A 21,440-nucleotide genomic window follows, 5' to 3' on the forward strand; every position below is an offset into this window, starting at 1 on the left:
GTGGCTGACGAAGCTTTGCAAGGTTCTGGCAGTAGAGGGAGGTGGACACAGCTGACCCTGGGATGATGGAGATGCAATCAGAGAGGCCTGCCCCCGGGTCCATGTCTGGGAGAGGTGATGAGGCCAGGAGGGATAAGCATGGGATTTGGTGAGACTTGGGCCAACTTGGGACCCATGCAGTGCAGGGGGGCAGTGGGTGCTGCCCAAGGGGGCTGCAGAGGAGGTGCTTAGCCGGCCCAATGCCAAGCCTACTCTCCAATGCCCGGCTGACACGTGCTGGCCAGGTGATGCCAGGACACACCGTCATCATCACTGACTTACATTTCTGAGCGGACATAGATAGGTAATTTTTACAAGCTCTTCAGTGCACTGTGCGGGCCTTGGTCCATATGTCCTCTCGTGGTCTCTCTAATCTGCCAGCTTACACCAATCTCTCTCTCTTTTTAAAGATGTATTTATTTATTTGAAAGTCAGAGTTACACAGAGAGAGAAGGAGAGGCAGAGAGAGAGAGAGAGGTCTTCCATCTTCTAGCTCACTCCCCAATTGGCCACAACAGCCGGAGCTGCACTGATCTGAAGCCAGGAGCCAGGAGCTTCTTCTGGGTCTCCCACGCATGGGACTTGGGCCATCTTCTGCTGCTTTCCCAGGCCATAGCAGAGAGCTGGATGGGAAGTGGAGCAACCAGGACTCGAACCAGCACCCATATAGGATGCCGGCACTGCAAGCTGCGGCTTTACCTGCTATACCACAGTGCTGGCCTCACACTGGTCTCTTTGTACATCACAGAAGAGCACCTGAATCAGGTGATCCCCAAATAATAATTGCACTCAAGTGTCTGGTGCCCAGATGTTGGTGACCAGGTGAGCAACTCCCAGGAAAGGGGTCTGATGCCCAGAAAGAACCCTGTTCCTATGGAGTGGGGTTGGAGCTTGGGGTCTGGGGAGCAGGTGTGGCAGGATATGCCACATGGTTTAGTGTGTGTGTTGCCTCCCCCCCCCCCCAACACACACACAATGGGTGAGTGGCCAACTGTGGTCCTGTTGTTTCTCAAATAGTTTGCTGGTGTGAGGTTGTGGGGCTGCGCTGGGCGTGGGGCCGGGAGAGATGGAGCCTCTGCCAGCGTGATGCTAATGGGAGGTGCAGAGGGGCTGCCCTTCTGAGTGGGCCATCTTTGCTTGGCCCTCTGACAAAGGGTCTTTGCTGCGAACACGGTGGCCAGCAAGGAGACATCCCCATAGCCAAGTTCGCGCTGCTTGCTGCGGCGCACTAAGAAGGGGCAGGTTCTGGCTAAGCTCCGGGGGCTGCCATCAAAACCTACTGCTGTTCCTCCACCGCTCTCACTTGCTTCCTTATCATGGGCCCTGTGTGCCAGACAAGCAGAAGGCCGGAACACTAGGCGGTCAGCACTTCCAGCTCCTCTTCCACCCACTCTAGTCTCCGGTGGTCCCTGAACGAATGACTCCCCAGAGCCAGCCTCGCCTCGGGCCTTCCCCACACCTCCCGTGTACCTTGCTCTGCTCTTTCCATCTTTGGCGGGCAGTCGGAGGCTCTGCACTTCCTCTCGGCCCATCTCACTTCCTGAAACGCCCCTGGAGAGGGCTGCTTATCTCCCTGGTGCTCTGCTTGAAGAGCCCTCTGGGGGCAGGGGCAGGCAGGGGCCTGGACCGTGGCCGCCTGGGGAACTGGGAGCTGCTGCGCTCTCAGACTCAGCCCTCGCAGACCCACACTCTGGGTTCTGGGCAGTCAGGAACGTGGGGCCTGCAGAGGGGCTGGAAGTGACCGGCTTGCGCAGGGCGCTGTTTGACGAGCCGGGTCTCCCAGAGGTCGCCCCCACCAGCGAAGGCAAGGAACAGGCGCGGTGTGACCTTTAGACGCTCTGCTTATGGACCTCGGGGAAGATGTCTGGCTAGAGCTGGGCGCTCTGGCACATCCGGATCCTGCTAGCTCGCCTGTCAACCGAGAGACAAGATGCCCGACAATAGCACCACCCTGTTCCTGGCCATCAGAGCCTCCTACATCGTGTTCGAGATTGTCATCGGGGTCTGCGCCGTCGTGGGCAACGTGCTGGTCATCTGGGTGATCAAGCTCAACCCCAGCCTGAAGACCACCACGTTCTACTTCATTTTCTCCCTGGCCCTGGCCGACATCGCTGTGGGGTTTCTGGTCATGCCTTTGGCCATTGTCATCAGCCTGGGAATCACGATCGGCTTCTACAGCTGCCTTGTCATGAGCTGCCTGCTGCTGGTGTTCACCCACGCCTCCATCATGTCCTTGCTGGCCATTGCTGTGGACCGGTACCTGCGGGTCAAGCTCACGGTCAGGTAAGCTGCTCACAGAGGGCCGGTCACAGAGGTGCCTAGAATATGGGGGCTGCAAAGTGCAGAGCTCCAACTTCGCCAGGGACAGTGACTCCAAAGTGACCCTTGAAGCGGAAAGAAGGCCACAGATGTGTTGTGATGCCGTGGTCAGGGAAGGCTTTATCAACAACCAGCTGAGACTCCGGAGCTGGAAGTCTCCCATCCTTGCTCCTTCAACCATGGGTGTGAGCTCAGTCACTCAGAATAGCAGGAGAGACTCGAGGCGTCTTTAGTGAAATGTGCTCTGGAGCTCTAGAAATGAGGGAAACGTGTTAGATAAGATTTCCTTCTTTTTTCTTTCTTTCTTGTTTTTTCTTTTTCGTTTCTTTCTTTTTTTTGTTTTTGAGAAGTGTGCAGCAGATAAGAATAAGAAGAGCTAAACAGATGATTCAACATGTTGCCTTGCAAATGTTAGGTTTTTTTTTTTTTAAAAAACTTTATTTTCTATCCTGCACCCACCCCAATGTTGAGAGAGGGATTTTTCGGTATGGAGGGGCTTCAAAAACACTTAACTGACAATTTGTCCTTTTATTTTTACATTTTATGTATGAGTGAGAGAGAGAGAGAGAGAGAGAGCATTCCCATCTGTTGATTCACTCCTGAAATGCCCACCATGGCCGGGACTGGGTCTGGCCCAGGTCTCCCATGTGAGTGACAGGCACTCGATTGCTGGAGCTGTCAGCTGCAGCCTCCTAGGATCTGCACTGGCAGGAAGGTAGAATTGGGAACCAGAGCTGGGACTTGAACCCAGGCACTCTGATACAGGATACAGTACTCCAAGTGTTTCTCTTTTTTTTGAAAAAAAAATTTATCTATTTATTTTTATTTATTTGAAAGGCAGAGACAGAGACAGAGAGACAGGCATTTTTTATCTACGGGTTACTCTCTCTCTAAATGCCCATGAATAGTTGAGGCTGAATCAGTCTCATGCCAGGAGCTTGGAACTCAATCTAGGTCTCCCATGTGGGTGGAGGGGCTGCAGTCCTTCGCCCTAACTCCCTGTTCTTAGCGTGCACCTCAGCAAGAAGGAACTGGAAGCAGAGCCAAGATTTGAACCCAGGAACTCTGATATGGGATGTGGGTGTCCCGAGCAGCATCTTAACTGCTGAGCCAAACGCCCATACCCTGTGCTATCTTTTAAGTCAATTTTTCATGAACTTCCTGAAGCCCCTTTGTATACTCTTTTCTTTTTATGAGATGTGGGATATTTTCCCCAAAAACCCATTATCTGTTGCTTCAAGTGGAACCAAGATGGCCAAGTGGAGAAATCCAGTGCCCCAGGTGTCCTAAGTCACATTGGGCTCACGTTTCTCCTCTCCTCTGTGAGGGAGCTACAGACAAGCTTTGAATATAAAGAAGCTGGAGTTCAAATCCCTGATCTTTGGATCTGAGCTTGGGGAAGGTATTGCCCTGTCTCTGCCTCAGTTTCCTCATTACTGTGGCTAGGGCACTCTGAACTCAGACTTGCCTCCTCTCACTATTTGCCCCATCGATTGTAGCTTGTAGCAGTTCCTGTCTGCATTTCATTGTTTTCAACCTATGAAATAGAGATAGTGATTGTACTTCCCTCCACAGCACTAAATGAGTTGCCACATGTGACTCTCTTAGAAAAAGGGTACACATTTTAATAAACTGGTAGCTATAATAACTATTATTTTCACCATTGCCCTCAATGAAATGGAGATTATTGAAAAATATCTCAAGTACCACCTTCACAACTCCACTGGATTCGTTTAACTCTTTTTTTTTTTTTTTTTTTTTTTGGACAGGCAAAGTGGAGAGAGAGAGAGACAGAGAGAAAGGTCTTCCTTTTCCATTGGTTCACCCCCCAATGGGGTGAAAGAATCCGGCGCCCCGATCCAGTGTGCCAGTGCCGCAAGGCGGAGGATTAGCCTATTGAGCCGCAGCGCCGGCCAAGGATTTGTTTAACTCTTAACACTGAGCGTGGATAACAGTGCAGACAGAGACCAGGAGCAGGCACAGGCAGAGAGGCAGTGAGGGGGCAGGCAGAGTGTCAGTTATGAGCAGCCACATGGCAGTCACAATGACCCAGAGTGCAGCAGGCTTTGAGAGTGTGTCTCAGCCGGCGCTGTGGCTCAATAGGCTAATCCTCCATCTGCGGCGCCGGCACACCGGGTTCTAGTCCCGGTTGGGGCGCCGGATTCTGTCCCGGTTGCCCCTCTTCCAGGCCAGCTCTCTGCTGTGGCCAGGGAGTGCAGTGGAGGATGGCCCAAGTCCTTGGGCCCTGCACCTGCATGGGAGACCAGGAGAAGCACCTGGCTCCTGGCTTCGGATCAGCGCGGTGCGCCATTGGAGAGTGAACCAACGGCAAAAGGAAGACCTTTCTCTCTGTCTCTCTCTCTCTCACTGTCCACTCTGTCTGTAAAAAAAAAAAAAAAAAAAAGTGTGTCTCACCAGGTGGGAGATCCCAGGAGACACAGATAATGCCCACCTCCCAGGCCTTGAAGACTCCTCAGGCTGGAAATGGAGCCCTGAGTGGGGCATACACTGGCTGACTTGAAGCAGTGTATTCTCGATCTGTTCTAGATTGTTCTTCCTTAGGACAGTGCCTGGAGAAGTTTGCTAGATTTCTTTCTGTAACCGCTGTTCTGCTCCTCTTGTCCTCCGTCCAGTTGAGTGTCGCTGGGATCACCACAGAGTAGCAACACTCCCTCCCTTCACAGGAGCCTGGGGGACTGAAGGCCCCAGGCTTTCTGTCTCCCTCTCTCCTCCTCCACTGGCAGCTCCGTCTCCCTCCCCCGCCCCCAATTTAGCAATTCTTGCTGTGGACTCACTGGCTCTTTCCCATTCAAACAGATACAGGAGGGTCACCACTCAACGAAGAATATGGCTGGCCCTGGGCCTTTGCTGGGTGGTGTCACTGCTGGTGGGATTTACCCCCATGTTTGGCTGGAATATGAAGCCAACCCTGGAGTCTGCCAGAAATTACAGCGACTTTCAGTGCAAATTCGATTCTGTTATCCCCATGGAATACATGGTCTTCTTTAGCTTCTTCACCTGGATTCTCATCCCCCTGCTTCTCATGTGTGCCCTCTACGTTTACATCTTCTACATCATCCGGAACAAACTGGTCCAGAGCTTTTCTAGCTTCAAAGAGACAGGGGCCTTTTACAGACGGGAGTTCAAGACGGCCAAGTCGCTGTTTCTGGTTCTTGCCTTGTTTGCTGGGTGCTGGCTGCCTTTGTCCATCATCAACTGTGTCACCTACTTCAAATGCAAGGTACCGGATGTCGTGCTGCTTGTGGGCATCCTGCTGTCCCACGCCAACTCCATGATGAATCCTATCGTCTATGCTTGCAAAATACAGAAGTTCAAGGAAACCTACCTTCTGATTTTCAAAGCCCGTGTAACCTGCCAGCCCTCCGATTCCCTAGACCCAAGCAGCGAGCAGAATTCGGAGTAGTTACCCAGGAAAGATGCCTCCACCTCCCATCGACCTTCAGCCTGATCATCGCCAACACTGACAGCCCACTCTTCCGGGACCAAGTGCTCCTTGCGTCCTTGGTTCCTTCCACTGAGGTGGGGAGTATTTGGCTGGTTGCCTGCAATTATCCGTACCCTGTTAACTTTGTCACCCATTTCAATTTGCTCTTTCTCACCCTTCTCAAAGTTTCCAGAGACCCAGCTTGAGAGCAGCCTGCTGCTGATGCTGTTGCCCGTTTTCCTTCTTCCCAAACACAAGTCATTGACTCACCGACAAAAAGCACTGCTGAGCTGGATGTGTGTATAACAATGGACTCAGCTTCAGCAGAGAAACTGCTCTCAGAAGATGCCTGACAGGTGATGGGAACAGAGAAGTGAGCTGAGTTTAAGAGGGGTTTAAACTGCTGAATTTAGGGCCAGCACTGTAGCGCGGTAGGTTAGTCCTCTGCCTGCGGCACCAGCATCCCATGTGGGCACCAGTTATAGTCCAGCTCTCTGCTATGGCCCGGGAAAACAGTGGAAGATGGTCCAAGCACTTGGGCCTCTATACCAGCATGGGAGATCCAGAAGAAGTTCCTGGCTCTTGGCTTTGGATTGGCACAGCTCCAGCCATTGCAGCCATCTAGGGAGTCAACCAGCAGATGGAAGACCTCTCTCTCTGTCTCTCCCTCTCACTGTCTATAATTCTGCCTCTCAAATAAAGAAATAAAATCTTAAAAGAAAAACTGCTGAATTTTACCTGTGGATGTATTTGAGTGAATGAAAGATGACAGCTAAGTGTTTTATAGCTCTTTGTTGGAGTCACTTGGGGCTTGAAGATTCAGCTGTGTGTTCTTGGCACTCAGCCTGCTTGCTGCCTGAAACCAGATGGTATGCTCACCTTATTCCCGGGCTGATCAAAGCATTTGTCAACTTTATGAAACACTCGTCTGTTTCCTAAAAAGAATCCTAATAATTTCTCTTGGTGTTTCATTCCAGGAGCAGAGGGTGGAGGGCAAAGAGAGATAACGGGCCACTATTACTTATTGAGCTCTTTCCGTGCACTGAGCGCTTTGCATGAATTATCTCTTTTGGTCTTGGCAATCTATGAGGTAGCTACCACCATTATTATCATCTCTAAGTTGCCAAAGGAGAAGTGAGGTGACTTTCCATAGTTCTTCAGTGAACAAGTCGTAGGATTTAAGCTCAGCCGTGTTATGGGAGGGCCCAAGCTTCTCACCACCTGTTCTCAGATGCCAATTAGGGCTGTCAACTTCCAAATCCCAATGCTCAAGCACACCTTCTGTACAAGTGACAGATGGGGACAAACCAGTTTGCACATGTGACAACTGCCAGGTTTTTGCCTAAGCTACTGTTGCTCAGGACCCTGGGCAGACCCAGTGCCAGCCATGTCACTCCAGATGACCTCTCTGGTCTGGTGCAGATGTGCACCTGTGGATTCTCACTCCCCAGGCAAGATACCACCTTAGCAAAGGCAGCGAGATGAGATTTCAGTTAAACCACAGCAAAGAGGCGGAGCACAACTGAGAAAGAAATGAATTCATAGCCAGTTCTGAGACTTTATCCTAAGCCAAATCTCAGGTCCGAGCCTGATAATGAAATTTATCTTGTTAACATTTCACTTCAGCAAAGGGTCACGCTACTCCTCCCCCGCCAGCCCGGGGAGAATGGGAGAATCCGAGGCCTTCCCCCTTACTTAAATTTTGGTTTTAGTTAAAGTGCCCCTGGCGAAGAGGCTCTGGCTTTCTCCCAGGACTCCTGGTGACCCTGGGGCACGCTCTGCCCAGGAACCGCCTCTGCCCAGTTGGGGAGTGCAGAGGAAGTGCCGCTAACCTTGGTTCCCTGGAGCTCTCCCTTCCCATCCTGCTGCTGCTGCTTCTTTTTTTAAAAGAGTTACAGAGAGAGGTGGAGATAGAGAGAGATATGTCTTCCATCCTCTGGTTCACTCCCCAGATAGGCGCAACGGATGGAGCTGTGCTGATCCGAAGCCAGGAGCCAGGAGCTTCTTCTGGGTCTCCCACATGGGTGCAGGGGCCCCAGGACTTGGGCCATCTTCTACTGCTTTCCCAGGCCACAGCAGAAAGCTGGGATCGGAAGAGGAGCAGCCAGGGCTAGAACCGGTATCCATATGGGATGCTGGCATGTCAGGCCGGGGCTTTAACCTGCTGCGCCACAGTGCCAGCCCCTCCATCCTGCTTTTAATCTACACACATCTCTCACCTCCTTGTGGTGGCAACATTTAGCCCCAGTCCTTTTTAGAGATCTGGTGTCAGGATTTTTTTTTTCTTGTTTCTGATTGTCACTGCTTGGCCAGTTCGCTGATGGTTTGCAGGGAATTGTGCTTTTTGTTTTCTTGCTGTTGAGTGGGCATCTCCCCAAAAAAAGCCCTTAAAGTAGAAGTGAGTTTTGTTCTTTTCCTTTTTTTTTTTTTTTTTGAGAGAACTCAAAAATGATGAACTAAGAGTCATTGCTGAGGACCTTGATAGAAGTGAGGAGCCCCACCCTGCACTCGGGTTGTGAGATTAGTGTCCCAGGAGTTTCCCCAGGAGCTGCCCTTCCAGCTGGCTCCCTTTCAGCCACTGGGTAAGGATCACTGGGCTTTTACCCTAAAGGTGAAACTCAGCCATGCTTCCTCCTCCACTGGAGTAAGTTGGAACAGAGGTACACACGTGTAACTGGGTTTATTTACCTTGTTTTTAAAAATTAAATCAGTTGTGGAAATAAGCAAAGGTTATTTATTCTGAGCTTACTGCGGCAAGGGAGTCAGCCACAGTCATTTGGGTTTTGCAGGGACTCAAAGGCAGGCAGAGCAGTGGGAAAGCTTAGAGCAGCGTTCGGATAGACTGGGGCACAGTGACATTTTCATGAGTTTCTTTGCATTCACAAGTTCATGCATTGGGCAGCACCGACTGCAGGTGGTTCAGCACTCCACAGAGAGGGTGCCAGGGGACATTTTTAAAAAAGATTTATTTATTTATTTATTTATTTGAAAGATATATATACATATATATATATTTATTTATTTGAAAGATATATATACATATATATGTATATATATACATATATGTATATATATATATATATATATATAGAGAGAGAGAGAGAGAGAGAGAGAGAGACCTTGACCTTCCTTCTGCTGGTTCATTCCCTAAGTGGCCATAACAGCCAGGATTAAGCCAGGCCAAAGCCAGGAGCTGCTTTCCCAGGCCATTAGCAGGGAGCTAGATTAGCAATGGAGCAGCTGCTGGGGCTGGTGCTGTGGTGTAGCAGGTAAAGCTGCCTTTTGTGATGCCGGCATCTCATATGGGTGCCAGTTTGAGTCCCAGCTGCTCCACTCCCGATCCATCTCTCTGTTATGGCCTGGGAAAGCAGTAGAGGATGGCCCAAGTCCTTGGGCCCCTGCACCCACATAGGAAACCTGGAAGAAGCCCCTTGTCCCTGGCTTCAGATCGGCATGCAGCTCTGGCCGTTGTGGCCATCTGGGGAGTGAACTAGCGGATGGAAGACCTCTCTCTCTCTCTCTCTCTCCCTCTCCCTCTCCCTCTGCCTCTGCCTCTGCCTCTCCTTCTCTGTGTAACTCTGACTTTCAAATTAAAAAAAAAAATCTTAAAAAAAAATAAAGAAATGGAGCAACTTGGACACAAACCAACACCTAAACGGAATGCAACGGAGTTGCATGTGGTGGCTTTATGTGCTATGACACAACACTGGCCCTGGCAGGGGGAATTTTTTTATAAGGTATTCGTGGAAGCAAGACAGGAAGCAAGGCTTGATTGGCTGAAGTGGGAAGTTTCTAATTAAGGGCTGGCTCGGCAGTTTCTGGTTGATTAAGCTTAAGTTTCATTTCACTGTTTGCAGAGTTGGGCTTCTGTTTGCTTCCATAGGCTCTGGAACCATCTCCGCCTCATGGTTTCCCAACTAAAGTGTTTTGGTGGCACTGGGAAATAATCCAGCTATGTTTTATTTTATTTTTGATTTGAGGTGGCCGAAAGACACAGAGAGTGGGCTGCCATCTGCTGGTTCATTCTCAAGAACCTCTTACAGGTAGGCTGGGCCACTCTGAAGCCAGGAGCCAGGAACTCCATCTAGGTCTCCCCCATGGGAGAGCACTTGAGCCAACACCGGCTACCTTCCAGGGGAAACATTATAAGAAGTGGGAGTCAGGAGCTACAGCCAGGTGTTGAACCTAGGTGCTCCTATATGGGACATGGGTTTCTTAACTATAGGCTAAACACCTGCCCTCCACCAGTTAAATTTTTTTTTAACAGAGGGGGAAGAAGGGATTCAGGAATTCCCTGATTGCTGGAGACTGTTGGCATGGGGGAGCTCTAGGTGGGCTAATCAAAGTGGGACTATTTTTATACAATTTTTATTATTTATTTATTTATTATTATTTGTTTAATTTGAAAGTCAGTTACATACGGAGAGAAGGAGAGGCAGAGAGAGAGAGAGAGGTCCTCCATCTGCTGGTTCACTCCCCAGATGGCTGCAATGGCCGGAGGTGCACCGATCCGAAGCCAGGAGCCAGGAGCTTCTTCCAGTCTCCAACGTGGGGTGCAGAGTTGGGCCATTTTCTACTGCTTTCCCAGGCCATAGCAGAGAGCTGGATCAGATGTGGAACAGCTGGGACACAAATTGGTACCCATACAGGATGCTGGCGGCAGCTTTACCCACTATGCCACAGTGCTGGCCCCTCTACTTTTTATTTTTCAAAGTTTTATTTATTTATTTGAAAAGGAGAAAGAGAGAGAGAGGGAGAGACAGAGAGAAAGAGATATTCCATCCACTGGTTCACTCCCCAGATGGCCACAACAGCTGGGACTGGGCCAGGCCAAAGCTAGGATAGAGAGCTCCATTTTGGTCTCCCCTGTGTGGGGCACTTGCACCATCCTCCAGTACTTTCCCAGGTGCATTAGCTGGGAGCTGGATCAGAAGCAAAGCAACTGGGACTCAAACCAAACTGTGATGCAGGATGCTGGCATCACATGCGGCGGCTTAGCCTGCGGCACCACCATGCCAGACCACAGACTTTTTATTATGGATCATGGCAAACATACAAGGTAGAGTAAGTAGCATAATGAGCCCTCATGTGTCGACTAAGCTGATTAAATAACCGTCAATCTATGGCCAACTTTGTTTCGTGTGTGGCCATGCCCCTTGCCCCTACCCTGATTATCTTGAAATTCTGGTCATCCAGTTATTTCAGCCATGAACGCTCTGGTTCACACTTTTAAAAGACAGCTCAGAAAGTGTTATTGCTTTAGTCTTAGTCCCACATTCACACATGTAGATTGAGTAAAAGTTAACTGTACCTTTAAGAGGGAACAATGCAACCACAGCACCACGTAATACCCGTAATACCCGGAGTGCTGGTAGACACATGGTCCACGCCCTGTCAGGCTGGCCTTTTCATTCACTCCCCATGGTGGGCGTTCTGCTGCTCATCTGTGCACAATCCACTTCTCTTTTTGCTGGCATCTCCTTTGGCTTCTCGGTGCTGTCTCTGGGCAAGGCAGAGCGGGTTTGCTTTGCATGTAGCATTATCAGGGACAAGGACAGCTGGAAAAAGTCGCCACAGTATCTGCACTAGCTATCCAGTGCTGGAAACCAAATCCCCTGAGGCGGAGAGGCTTGGAACAATCACGCTGTGGTTTCTGTGGTCAGGGACCTGGGCGTCTTGGTTGAGTGATCCATGCTCATGGTCCCTCAGGAGGTGGCTGCATCTGCAGTCCTTGGAAGGCTGAACTGTGGCTCCAGGGTCCGCTCCTCAGGGGAGAATTGATGCTGGCAGATCAGTTCCTTCGCACATGCACCTGGGGGACCTCCCCTGCTGGGGGTGGGGGGCTAGGGGTGGAGGGGTTGGGTGGGGTGGGAATGGGAGCATGCAGGAGACCTGCGTGGAAGTCGCACGCCTTTTGTGACCCGGCCTCTGAAGTCACACAGTGTTACTTCCATGTTTTATCGATCACACAAGACAGCACTGATTGGTTTTGGGAGGAGACTACATAAGGGCATGAACACCAGCAGCCAGCCTGAAGCCCTGGGGCTGTGATTAAACAACAACTAAATATTCTATTTAGACAAAGAGAGTGGAGGCAGCTCTTGTCTTCTGATTCCCTCCCTAAACACCCACAGCAGCTGAGACTGGGCAAGGGCTAGGGCCAGACCCAGGAACCAGGAACCAGGAACCAGGAGCTTAATCCAGGTTGCCCAAGTGGGTGGCAGGGAACCACTGCCTGAGCCGTCACAGCTGCATCCCAGTCTGCATTAGCAGGAAGCTGGAGTCAGGAGCTGGAGCCAGGGATCACACTCTGGTACTCTGCTGTGAGCTGGGGACATCTTCACTGCTGGGCTAAGCACCTGCTCCCTGGGTGCTGTGGTTTGGAGTTTAAGCCCCAGGGTGAAGTATTAAGTGGGTGAAACCTAGTCCACCAATGGTGCTTAAAGATGGGCCCTTGGAGAGGTGATTAGGATTAGGTAAGGTCATCAGGGTGGGGTCCTTGTGAGTGAATGTTGGTGGGATTATACGAAGGCGGGGGGATGGGGGACCAGGACACACACACTCTGTCTCTCTCTGTGTGATGCCTTGACTCTGCCAGCAAGAAGGCCATCACCAGCTATAGCAACTTGACTGTGGACCAGGACCATGAGGTAGCATAAACTGCTTTTTTTTAAATTTTTAAAATTTGTTTTTAATTTTTTAAAAAAAGATTATTTACTTGAGAGGCAGGGTTCCAGAGAGAGGGAGAGACAGAGAGAAAGATCTCCCATCCTCTGGTTCACTCCCCAAGTGGCTGCAATGGCTGGAGCTGCGCCAATCTGAAGCCAGGAGCCAGGAGCCAGGAGCTTTTTCTGGGTCTCCCATGCAGGTGCAGGAGCCCAAGGACCTGGGTCATCTTCTACTGCTTTCCCAGGCCATAGCAGAGAGCTGAATCAGAAGAGAAGCAGCTGGAACTAGAACCAGCGCCACAGGCAGAGGCTTAATGTATTACACCACAGCCCCAACCCCAACCTCTTTCTTTTTGGAAAACTTTCCCAGTCTGTGGTATTGTGTTGTCTACAGCAGAAAACCGACTAGCACATTGTCACTTCTGAAAAATAATGTAGCAATCATTTCTTAGTAAGGTTTAAGGATTATTTCAGCTACATAGACACTGTCAAAATTTTCTGAATGGCTGACTTCAGTCCAGATCCAATCCGTGCCATACGTTGCACTTTGTTGTACCTCTTGATTCCCTTCTAATCTCTGCTTTCTTTCCTTTCTCCTTCATTTCCCCCTACAACCGATTTATTGAGCTCTTGGAAGTTTTTGATGGGGAATAATATGAGGTAATGTACAAAAGCACCCTGCTTCAGGCTTGCTGCTGGCCCATAGGCTGCTTTTGCATGAATCAGAGGAAGGTTGCCCATGCTGGAGAGAGGACAGAATCTGAGTGACCATCAGCAACTGGCCCTTGGCAAGCTGTGCTGGTGCTGAGACGTGATAAGTAACACCTGACTTCAATGCGATGCTTCAAGCCAGGGTCAGAGCACGGGAGTCCCGGGGGACTCACAGGCAGCAGCTGCTGCCACCTGGACACATGACCTTGATTTATCCCTGCTCTGCCCGCACACCTGCCGGTGCACATGCTCCCGATTCCAGACCCACATGTGTCTAACAGCTGACACTCTCCAGCCCTTAGCCACATTCCCCAGGTGTGGCTGCCATGTCCCCCGGCAGCCAGCTCGGTTAGGAATCTCTATCCTGGGATTCCTCCAAGAGAGAGGGACAGACAAGAGAAGTGGCTTCTGATAATCCCTGGGACATTGGCAGGACAGGACTCAGCCGCACACATAGATGTGTGCCGGTGATGGTGTGTGTGCTTGTACTCTGAGTGTGTGCAAAGCTCTGTGTGCTGGGGTGGACTTACCCAGGAGGGGGGATCACCACGGCTCTTTGGGCTCTTCTAGGAAGACTGGAGTCTTGTCAGCTGTCCCACAAGTAAGTTTATGACCATGAATGGCACCCCTCTGATGAAGTACCCTTGTGCAGTGCACAACCTGGGGACCTATACGTGGCAGTCCCATTTGGATTAGCTGGTTGTTTCCCCTTTTCACGGCTCCCTCCAAGCAGGATAAAGCCATCATGGGTGCAAACACAGCCGTTTCCCTTACACAGATGCAGGATTCCTGAGGTCCCCGGCACATTGCGTCATTGCAGCCGAAGGTTCATTTCTTCCCGGTCATGGCGGTCTTCCTTCTGTTCTCCTTGGCTGTCTTTTCAGGTAAAATGCGGGGAGGGAGTGTCTCAAGGCACACCCCCCCCCCTCCCGTGCTGTGGTCTTCCCAGAGTCTTTGCATTTTCCCTTGCATCCTGGTAGGAGGCCCTGCTTGTTAGCCTGGGCCACCTAGGGGGCCCGCACAGGAGAATAAAAGGAGCCCAAAATACTCAAGGTCTCCTCTGGGTCAGTCCTTGTTCCTAGCTATGATTGCAGGGCTCGTGGGGCACTTGAAACCCATGGCTCTGTGTTCTCTCAGTTCACTCGGATTCCCTTTCCCCTTCCCCTACTTCCCTCAAAAACCTATGATGCAGAAATGAGAGATCTTCAAAATTTCATGGAAAAATGAATATTATGAAAACATGATTTATGCATGGATTCAGCATTTTTTGCACGCAAATAAACTTTCCTTGAATTCTACTTTCCACATTTCTAAAAAAGATCTATGTATGTATTTGAAAGGCAGAGCTAGAGAGAGAGGAGGGGAGAGAGAGAGAGAGAATCTTCCATCTGCTGGTTCACTCCCCAAATGTGCTGAGCCAGGCCAAACCAGAAGCCAGAAACTCCATCTGGGTCTCCCACATAGGTGGCAGGGATCTGAGTACTTGGGTCATCTTCTGCTGCCTCCCCAGGTGCATTAGCAGGGATCTGAATTGGAACTTGAACTGGTACCCATATTCCCATATGACGGCTTAACCTGCTGCGCCACAGCACCGGCTCCCACAAATCGCTGAAGTATCCTCGTCGGTGAAGATGCTAACAGTTAGACTTGGAAGACTGGCCTTGTCCCGGCTCTGTGGCCCCCCAATTGCATGTCCTCTGGGTTACCACGCCTGGGAATTGAGCAGACGTCAGTCTGCTTTGCAGGATGGTGCCACCTGCTGGGAGCCACAGGCTGAGTGAGGAATGGACTTAGCTGCCCCATCTCGTCTGCTGGCCAGACGTGTTCCCAGCCACGGGCAAGCCGGCTGCGGTGGGCGCCACTTCCTCCTGTGCAATATCCTGAGATGACAGAGGTTCCCACGCAGGTCTCGTGTGACAGGAACACGAGGTTCTTAGCCCCTAAAGGCAGGGCCGTCTCCCTCTGATTTCAGTCCCATGCGGTCGGCAGAAGCCGCCAAGCCCCTCACTTTGTTTTCCAGGCTGCCAGGGTGGGTTGGGGAGCCAGGGACAGAGGTTGGTGCCCTGACAGTTAGCGCTGGGCTCTCCTAGGCTCCCTGCCAGGCAGTGGGGGGCCTGCGTCCTGCTCCCTCCCTTAGACCCAGGGAGCGGATCCTGCAGGGCCCTGTGTCAGTTTCCGAAACAGAGACTCATTTCCTCACAGTTAGGGAGGCTGAAGTGCAAGGTCAAGGTGTTGGGGGCTGGGTTCCTTCTGACTGACATCTCTCTCCTCGGCGTGCAGACGGTGATGCCCGCTCTGAGCTGTCCATAAGGACATTAGCTCTGTCAGGTGAATGGCTACCGCAGTGGCCCTGTTTTAACCTCATTGCCTCTTGAGAGGTCATAGGGCCAAATGCTAGCTATCTCACTCGGAAGCATCGGGGTTAGGACTTCAGCATATGAATCTGGGGAGGGAGGATAGAGTTCCACTCATTAACAGCCTAACAGTAGCCAACCCCAGGTGGGCAAAAGCCAGCTTCCAATTCTTGGATTATTATTCTTCAGTGTCTTTTAATTATATTTTTAAATATTTATTTGAAAGGCAGAGTTAGAGAGGGAGAGAGAGATTTTCCACTCATTGGTTCAATTCCCAAGTGGTTGCAATAGCCAGGACTGGGCCAGGCCAAAACTAGGAGCTTCTTTTGGGTTTCCCACGTGGGTGCAGGGGCCCAAGCACATGGACCATATTCTGCTGCCTTCCCAGGTGCATTAGCAGGGAGCTGGACGAGAACTGGGCAGGTGGGACTCGAACCACAGCACTGGTCCCTGCAGCGTTGCTTGGAAGAATAGTGCTTGTACGTGGGTGCACATGTGAGTCTGTGTGTGTTTCCACAGAGGCCATAGTCATGGACCAGAAGGTCAAGGAAAGCTTTGTGATGGACACAGCTTCTGCCACCTGCAACTACAACACCCACTATAAGGACCACCCCAAATACTGGTGCCGGGGCTACTTCCGGAACTACTGCAACATCATCGCCTTCACGCCCAACAGCACAGAGCGCGTGGCCCTGAGGGACACGGGAAGCCAACTCATCGTTACCGTGTCCTGCCTGACCAAGGAGGACACGGGGTGGTACTGGTGCGGCATCCAGCGGGACTTCGCCCCGGATGAGATGGACTTTACCGAGCTGATTGTGAGCGACAACAGGGCCGCCCTCACCAGTGAATTCTGGTCTGGGGAAGGTAAGGAGGCTGCCGGGGGTCGAGTGGTGTAGGTGTCTGTGGGTGACAGCTTCTTTGCGTCTCCTGGGCAGGGTGGCTGTGAGCGGTGCTGGGGGTTAGGGGGGACCTGGGGGAAGGAGAGCTTCTGGGCCCTGGGTGCTCTTGGGCTCTCCCAGCCCTCACAGCCATTTGGTCTAGGGGCCTGGGGAGGGGCTGGCGGGCCTGACAGGAGGGAGGCTGTGTGGGTGCTCAAGAAAGGCTTGGGGGTTCTTAGGAAACCCCTGTGCATCACGGTCAGCCTGGGGCTAGACTCTCCAAGCTCGCTGCCTCGAGGGGTACGGAGGCTGCAGAAGCAGCCGCCAGTGCCTGCAAGCGGTCGGCTTAGATATCTGCACGTCCAGCCATTTCCAGGGCTCGATGCCACAGGCAGGCTGGTCGGCGCCTTCCTTTACTCGGAAGGGTGGCGGTTCACACGGGGGACGCCTTTGTGTCTATCAACACAGAGCACAGCACCAGCAGGAAAGCAAAGCAGGATTTAAGGGGAGCCATGGGATCTGCACTCCCTTCCCCTCCCCTCCCCTCTCCTCCACTCCCCTCCATCGCGCTGGCCGAGGAGGCTTGCTCACACCTGACCCAAGGGGAGCAGATCTGAGTGTGTAGCGAGCCTCACACCCACAGGGTTTCTGCTTGTCGTGCTTCTGCTTTGACTTAACTGTGGGGCCTGTGTCTTTGAGTTTCAGGCTCAGGACTACGCAAGTCCCACATGGACACGCACCTTAGTTTAAGCAAAACGCTGACCTGTTGCAGATTTTATCAGAGGAGGCCGTGTGGATGGCAGAGGCAGGACTTCTGCCACCCTCAGAGACACAGCTGTGGCTTGGACATCACCCGTTAACCAGGTCCTTAAGGAGAGCCCTGCCCCCCTCCAGTGCCTCTGTGCTCACCTCCTGCGGGAGGGGCCCTCAGCCGGGGACTCTGACCACGGCCACCTCCGGTCCACACGGGCCTCTGTGCAAATCTGGAGTAAGACGCCTCTTCTTCCAGGTGCAGCAAGCCCAGTGGCCTGAGTGGATTACAGCCCCTACCTGTCCCCACAGCCTGGTTCCCTGGGTAGGGCGCGTAGAGCTAGGTGTGCTCGGTGCCCCTGCTTCACCCAGAAGTCAAGCGAGACGCTGACTCTCTGGAGACTAAGGAGGCCTACGTGCAGCCAGAAGGCAGAGAGAGGAGCTGAGGAAGGGCCTTCCTCTCAGTAAGTCCTTTCTGCTTCAGGCTTGTCCAGCCACCAGAACCGAAGCTGCAGGGCCTCCCAAGTCGTGCACAAGGCAGATCGCTCCAGGTGAGTCCCCGGCTTTGGAGGCGAAGAGGCTTGGTGGTGGGAGTGGGCACCACGCATGCACGCACCTGCTGCTTTCCACCTGTGTACTGGTCCCCACCTGAGCCGTCTGTCCTCCCCATGACTGCTTGAGCTCTTTCGAAAGAACAGGCAGGGGTCTTCAAAAAGATCATGGAAAAGGTGCATTATGACAACTCCCTGCGTGGATTTCAAAAGTTGTTTGTACCCAAATAAATTTACCTTGGCATTCCACTTCTTCATGGGCTTTTTGAAATGCTCTGGGACAGTTTGGGACGTTGGGAGGCGAGCAGCAAAGACGACTTGTCTCTGATTCAGGTTCAAGGCAGCACTGATGGCAAGGAGAGCGTGGTGATTGTACCACGGGGGCTGGGCTGCAGCCCCAACCAGAGGCGTCCAGGAGCATCTCCAGGACTTTGTCTCTAACCTGCCAGCCCTCTGTCTGCTTGCTCTCTTCCTTCTCGATTCCTACGCTTTCGTTTTCCTCTTCCCTGTTTGCTGCCACGCGGAAGCCATTCGTTTGTCATTCCCGTGTTTATTTCTCCCCGGCTCGGGCACTGGCAAGTCCGAGGCTCCAGTTACTGGCTTTTGAGGAAGAGGCTCCAGCTTGGTCGGTCAGACGTGGAGCAGAGTGCGGCCTTGCCCCGCGGGAACTAGGGGGTCAGGAGCAAGCGGGCTCGGGTGGATGGCGCACAGCTCCCAGGAGACGGGGTCTGGAGCAGAGAACCGAAGGGCGGTCACTCCTACTGGGTGTGACCTCTGCCACCATTGCTTCCAGGATGTCCATTCTTATCATCTGCATTCTGATCACCGGTTTGGGGATCATCTCTATCATCAGTCATTTGTCCAAAAGGAGACGAAGACAAAGGAGTAGGAGGAGTGAGTAGCCATCTGATGGAGAGGGGCTGCTGGGGGGGGTGGGGTGGGGGAAGGGCAGGCAGGAATTAGAGCAAGCCAGAGGTCGGAGAGCAACCGTTGGTTGGACCTTATTGCCTTGGTCACCTGGAGACCTGTGCAGCCTCTGGGTGACGGAGGCACCATGGGAGGTGACAGGGGGGCACTGCCAGCTGTGTAAGCGGAGGTGTGTGGAGACAGGCAGGGGCGGCCCTGAGACAGCCACAAGGAGGTTTCAGCTCTGACGGGACCTGGCCGCCCAGCGCACCGAAACTTCCTGTTCACTTGGAGGCCCCCCCTCCCAGGGTTTTCTGTCTCCCCCACCCCACCCCATGTAGGCAGCTGAGGAAGGGTGGTGGTGGAGGGTCAGGGCGGGAGAGGACGGCCCCTGGGCCTAGGCCCCAGGCTTCAGCCAAGGCAGTGGCCCATCAGCTGTGTCTCCTTTTGCTCTTGTGTGGTGACAGGTAAAGGACAAGTTAGAAGCTCGAAAAACAGCCAAACTTCTCCTGTGATCCCGACACCCTTGGTAGGTTCCCCCCTTGATCCTCCTGTCCTCAGTCTCATGGCCAGGTCTTCCCCTCACCCTCCCCGTGGGGCTGCATCAGCGACGTGAGAGCTGGTCCTACCATCCAGAAAACCCTGGGGACCACCAAGTGGGGAACCTGCTAACTTCTGAGGTCCACATGGAGCAGGAGGAACTTCAGACGCAAGTGCCACTCTTTGGGCAGTCGTCATGTTGGCTTTTTTTTCTTTTTGTGCTCAGAAACCGCAGAGACACCTTAGGCAACGAAGTGTGACTACAGATGTAATCACAAGACAGGCTCCAACTTCCTCTGGATATGGAAATGTAGAAAGACAGCATTTCAGAGCAGGGACAAGGCAGCCTAGGAATACCCATTGGTGCAGCACCAGGGTCCACAGCCGGGAGAACCTGAAAGCCAATGATAAGGCATGAGTTCTCATCCTTTCCCTGTAATAGTTTGGCCCTCCTGGCCAGGGATTGTGGCTCCCAAAACGTTCCTGGGCTTTTGGCCTTGGAAACTGTTAGGTGTGGAATATGTGGCTGAATCAACACTTTTTAGGTTTGTCCAAGACTTCTCCCTGTGGGACACGTGATTGTGTTCTAGGCTTTTTTATTTTTTTAATTTCTTTTACAAAAACCATTGTCATTTTTTTTTTTTTTTTTGGACAGGCAAAGTGGACAGTGAGAAAGAGAGACAGAGAGAAAGGTCTTCCTTTGCCGTTGGTTCACCCCACAATGGCCACTGTGGCCGGCGTGCCACGCTGATCCGATGGCAGGAGCCAGGTACTTATCCTGGTCTCCCATGGGGTGCAGGGCCCAAGCACTTGGGCCATCCTCCACTGCACTCTCTGGCCACAGCAGAAAGCTGGCCTGGAAGAGGGGCAACCGGGACAGAATCTGGCGCCCCAACCGGGACTAGAACCCGGTGTGCCAGCGCCGCAAGGTGGAGGATTAGCCTAGTGAGCCGTGGCGCCAGCCTATTGTCACTTCTTTGAGGCATGACCTTGGGTGACTTTTTACTTTCCTAGGCCTGCTTCCGTCTCTGTCAATTGAAGACTTCATTCCCATAGTCCTCAGGATTTTTCATTCATGCACGCATTAACTTATTCAACAAACAGGGGCGTGCTAGGTGCCGGGCACCTGAGAGAAGCCTGTATGGTAGAGCGGCAGGAAGACAGCCGCCGTGAACTAGAAGGTCCGTGCTCCAGAGGAGAGCTGCGGGTGCTATGGACATGGAGGCAGCAGAAGCCGGTGCTGATCCTCTTCCACAGGCGTTGTGCGAGGGAACTTCAAGCAGTTTGTGGGTGAAGAGAATGAAGAGTTCACTTTGATGCAAAAAAAAAAAAAAAAAAAAAAAAAGGAAATCTATGTATAGTTTTTTTGCAGTACACGTTTTCCTTGACATTTTTGAAGATCCCTTGTACAATGATTTTAGCCATGGTCCACTCCCTCGTGCTCAGGCCATTGAGAATGGCAGCCTGAGCCAAGGTCCCTTCCATCTTTGACATCCTTGGGTTCTGAAGAAGCCTGGGTATGTCCATATCACCCAAACTTGGTGCATCCGAGTCCCGGGCACCCAGCTTTCCTGTTGGCTGGTGGATGGTCTTTGCTTTAATGACATCTAATTTCAGCCCTGAATGCACACTGTGGTATTTGGTTGCCATGAAACCCCCCATGAGAGTTTGTACTTTTTCCTACAGACATACCCAGTGGAGGTAGCAATGGATCTCAGCTCAGCTTTGCTTTTCTGTTCCCCAACAAAGTAGGTGACCCTTCTGGAGCCTCTCTCACGTGTCCTGATTCCAAAGGAAACGGCAGATGGGAACAGATGTGACGGAAGATTGCTTTTATTTGGTTCATAAATAAAGTGATGCTACAGTAGAATCACCATGGAAACTGCCTCCTCCCACTTGGAGACCGACTCTGACCTCTTGTGTTTTTGAAAGGCCGTGCACCCTGGCCAGCAGTCCCCTGCAACTCGGTGCCAGCCATGGTAGTCAGAGGAGCTGTGCTAGACCACACCCAGGCAAGGTTGCAATCCAACAACAGCTAACACCTCAAGACCCGGGTTCTCATACATTCAGTTAGCCAGAAGTGAAGAAGAGGTGCAGAATGTGTTGGCGGGAGGGAAGGAAATCACTTGTGTTCTGTTTGTTAGCCAAGAAATTCCTGGCCAGCGCTGAATGAACCCCAGGGTCTGACTAACTTCTCCCAAGGCATCGCTGGAAAAGTTTCTGAAAAAGAGTGCCATTGCAGCTCCATTCTGAACTGCTGTGAAACTGTCTGACCC

The 21,440-nt window shown here is 52.0% G+C and overlaps 2 protein-coding genes across 4 annotated transcripts in view; both read left to right on the plus strand.

Annotated features, from left to right (window-relative positions):
- The window catches only part of TMIGD3 (transmembrane and immunoglobulin domain containing 3), a 61,899-nt gene extending 40,853 nt beyond the window's left edge, over positions 1–21,046 (plus strand). The window contains exons 3-8 of one of the 3 annotated variants that reach the window (XM_089300154.1): positions 13,961–14,066; positions 16,056–16,403; positions 17,652–17,718; positions 18,512–18,612; positions 19,092–19,153; positions 20,851–21,046. In XM_089300154.1, coding sequence (XP_089156280.1) covers positions 14,027–14,066; positions 16,056–16,403; positions 17,652–17,718; positions 18,512–18,612; positions 19,092–19,153; positions 20,851–20,916 — 684 coding nt within the window. In that variant the 5' untranslated portion in view covers positions 13,961–14,026 and the 3' untranslated portion in view covers positions 20,917–21,046. Of the gene's footprint in view, positions 1–13,960; positions 14,067–16,055; positions 16,404–17,651; positions 17,719–18,511; positions 18,613–19,091; positions 19,154–20,178 lie in introns of all 3 variants that reach the window. The other 2 variants (XM_089300155.1, XM_089300156.1) reach the window with 2 other exon arrangements.
- ADORA3 (adenosine A3 receptor) lies at positions 1,744–5,782 on the plus strand. The gene is given in 2 exon segments (NM_001082058.2): positions 1,744–2,322; positions 5,176–5,782. Coding segments are annotated over 2 exon segments (960 nt in total). The 5' UTR covers positions 1,744–1,969.
- Positions 21,047–21,440: the final 394 nt, after the last annotated feature.

Source organism: Oryctolagus cuniculus, chromosome 7 (assembly GCF_051225735.1).
Source record: "Oryctolagus cuniculus isolate XC-2025 breed Fujian yellow rabbit chromosome 7, ASM5122573v1, whole genome shotgun sequence".
Lineage (NCBI taxonomy): Eukaryota > Metazoa > Chordata > Mammalia > Lagomorpha > Leporidae > Oryctolagus > Oryctolagus cuniculus.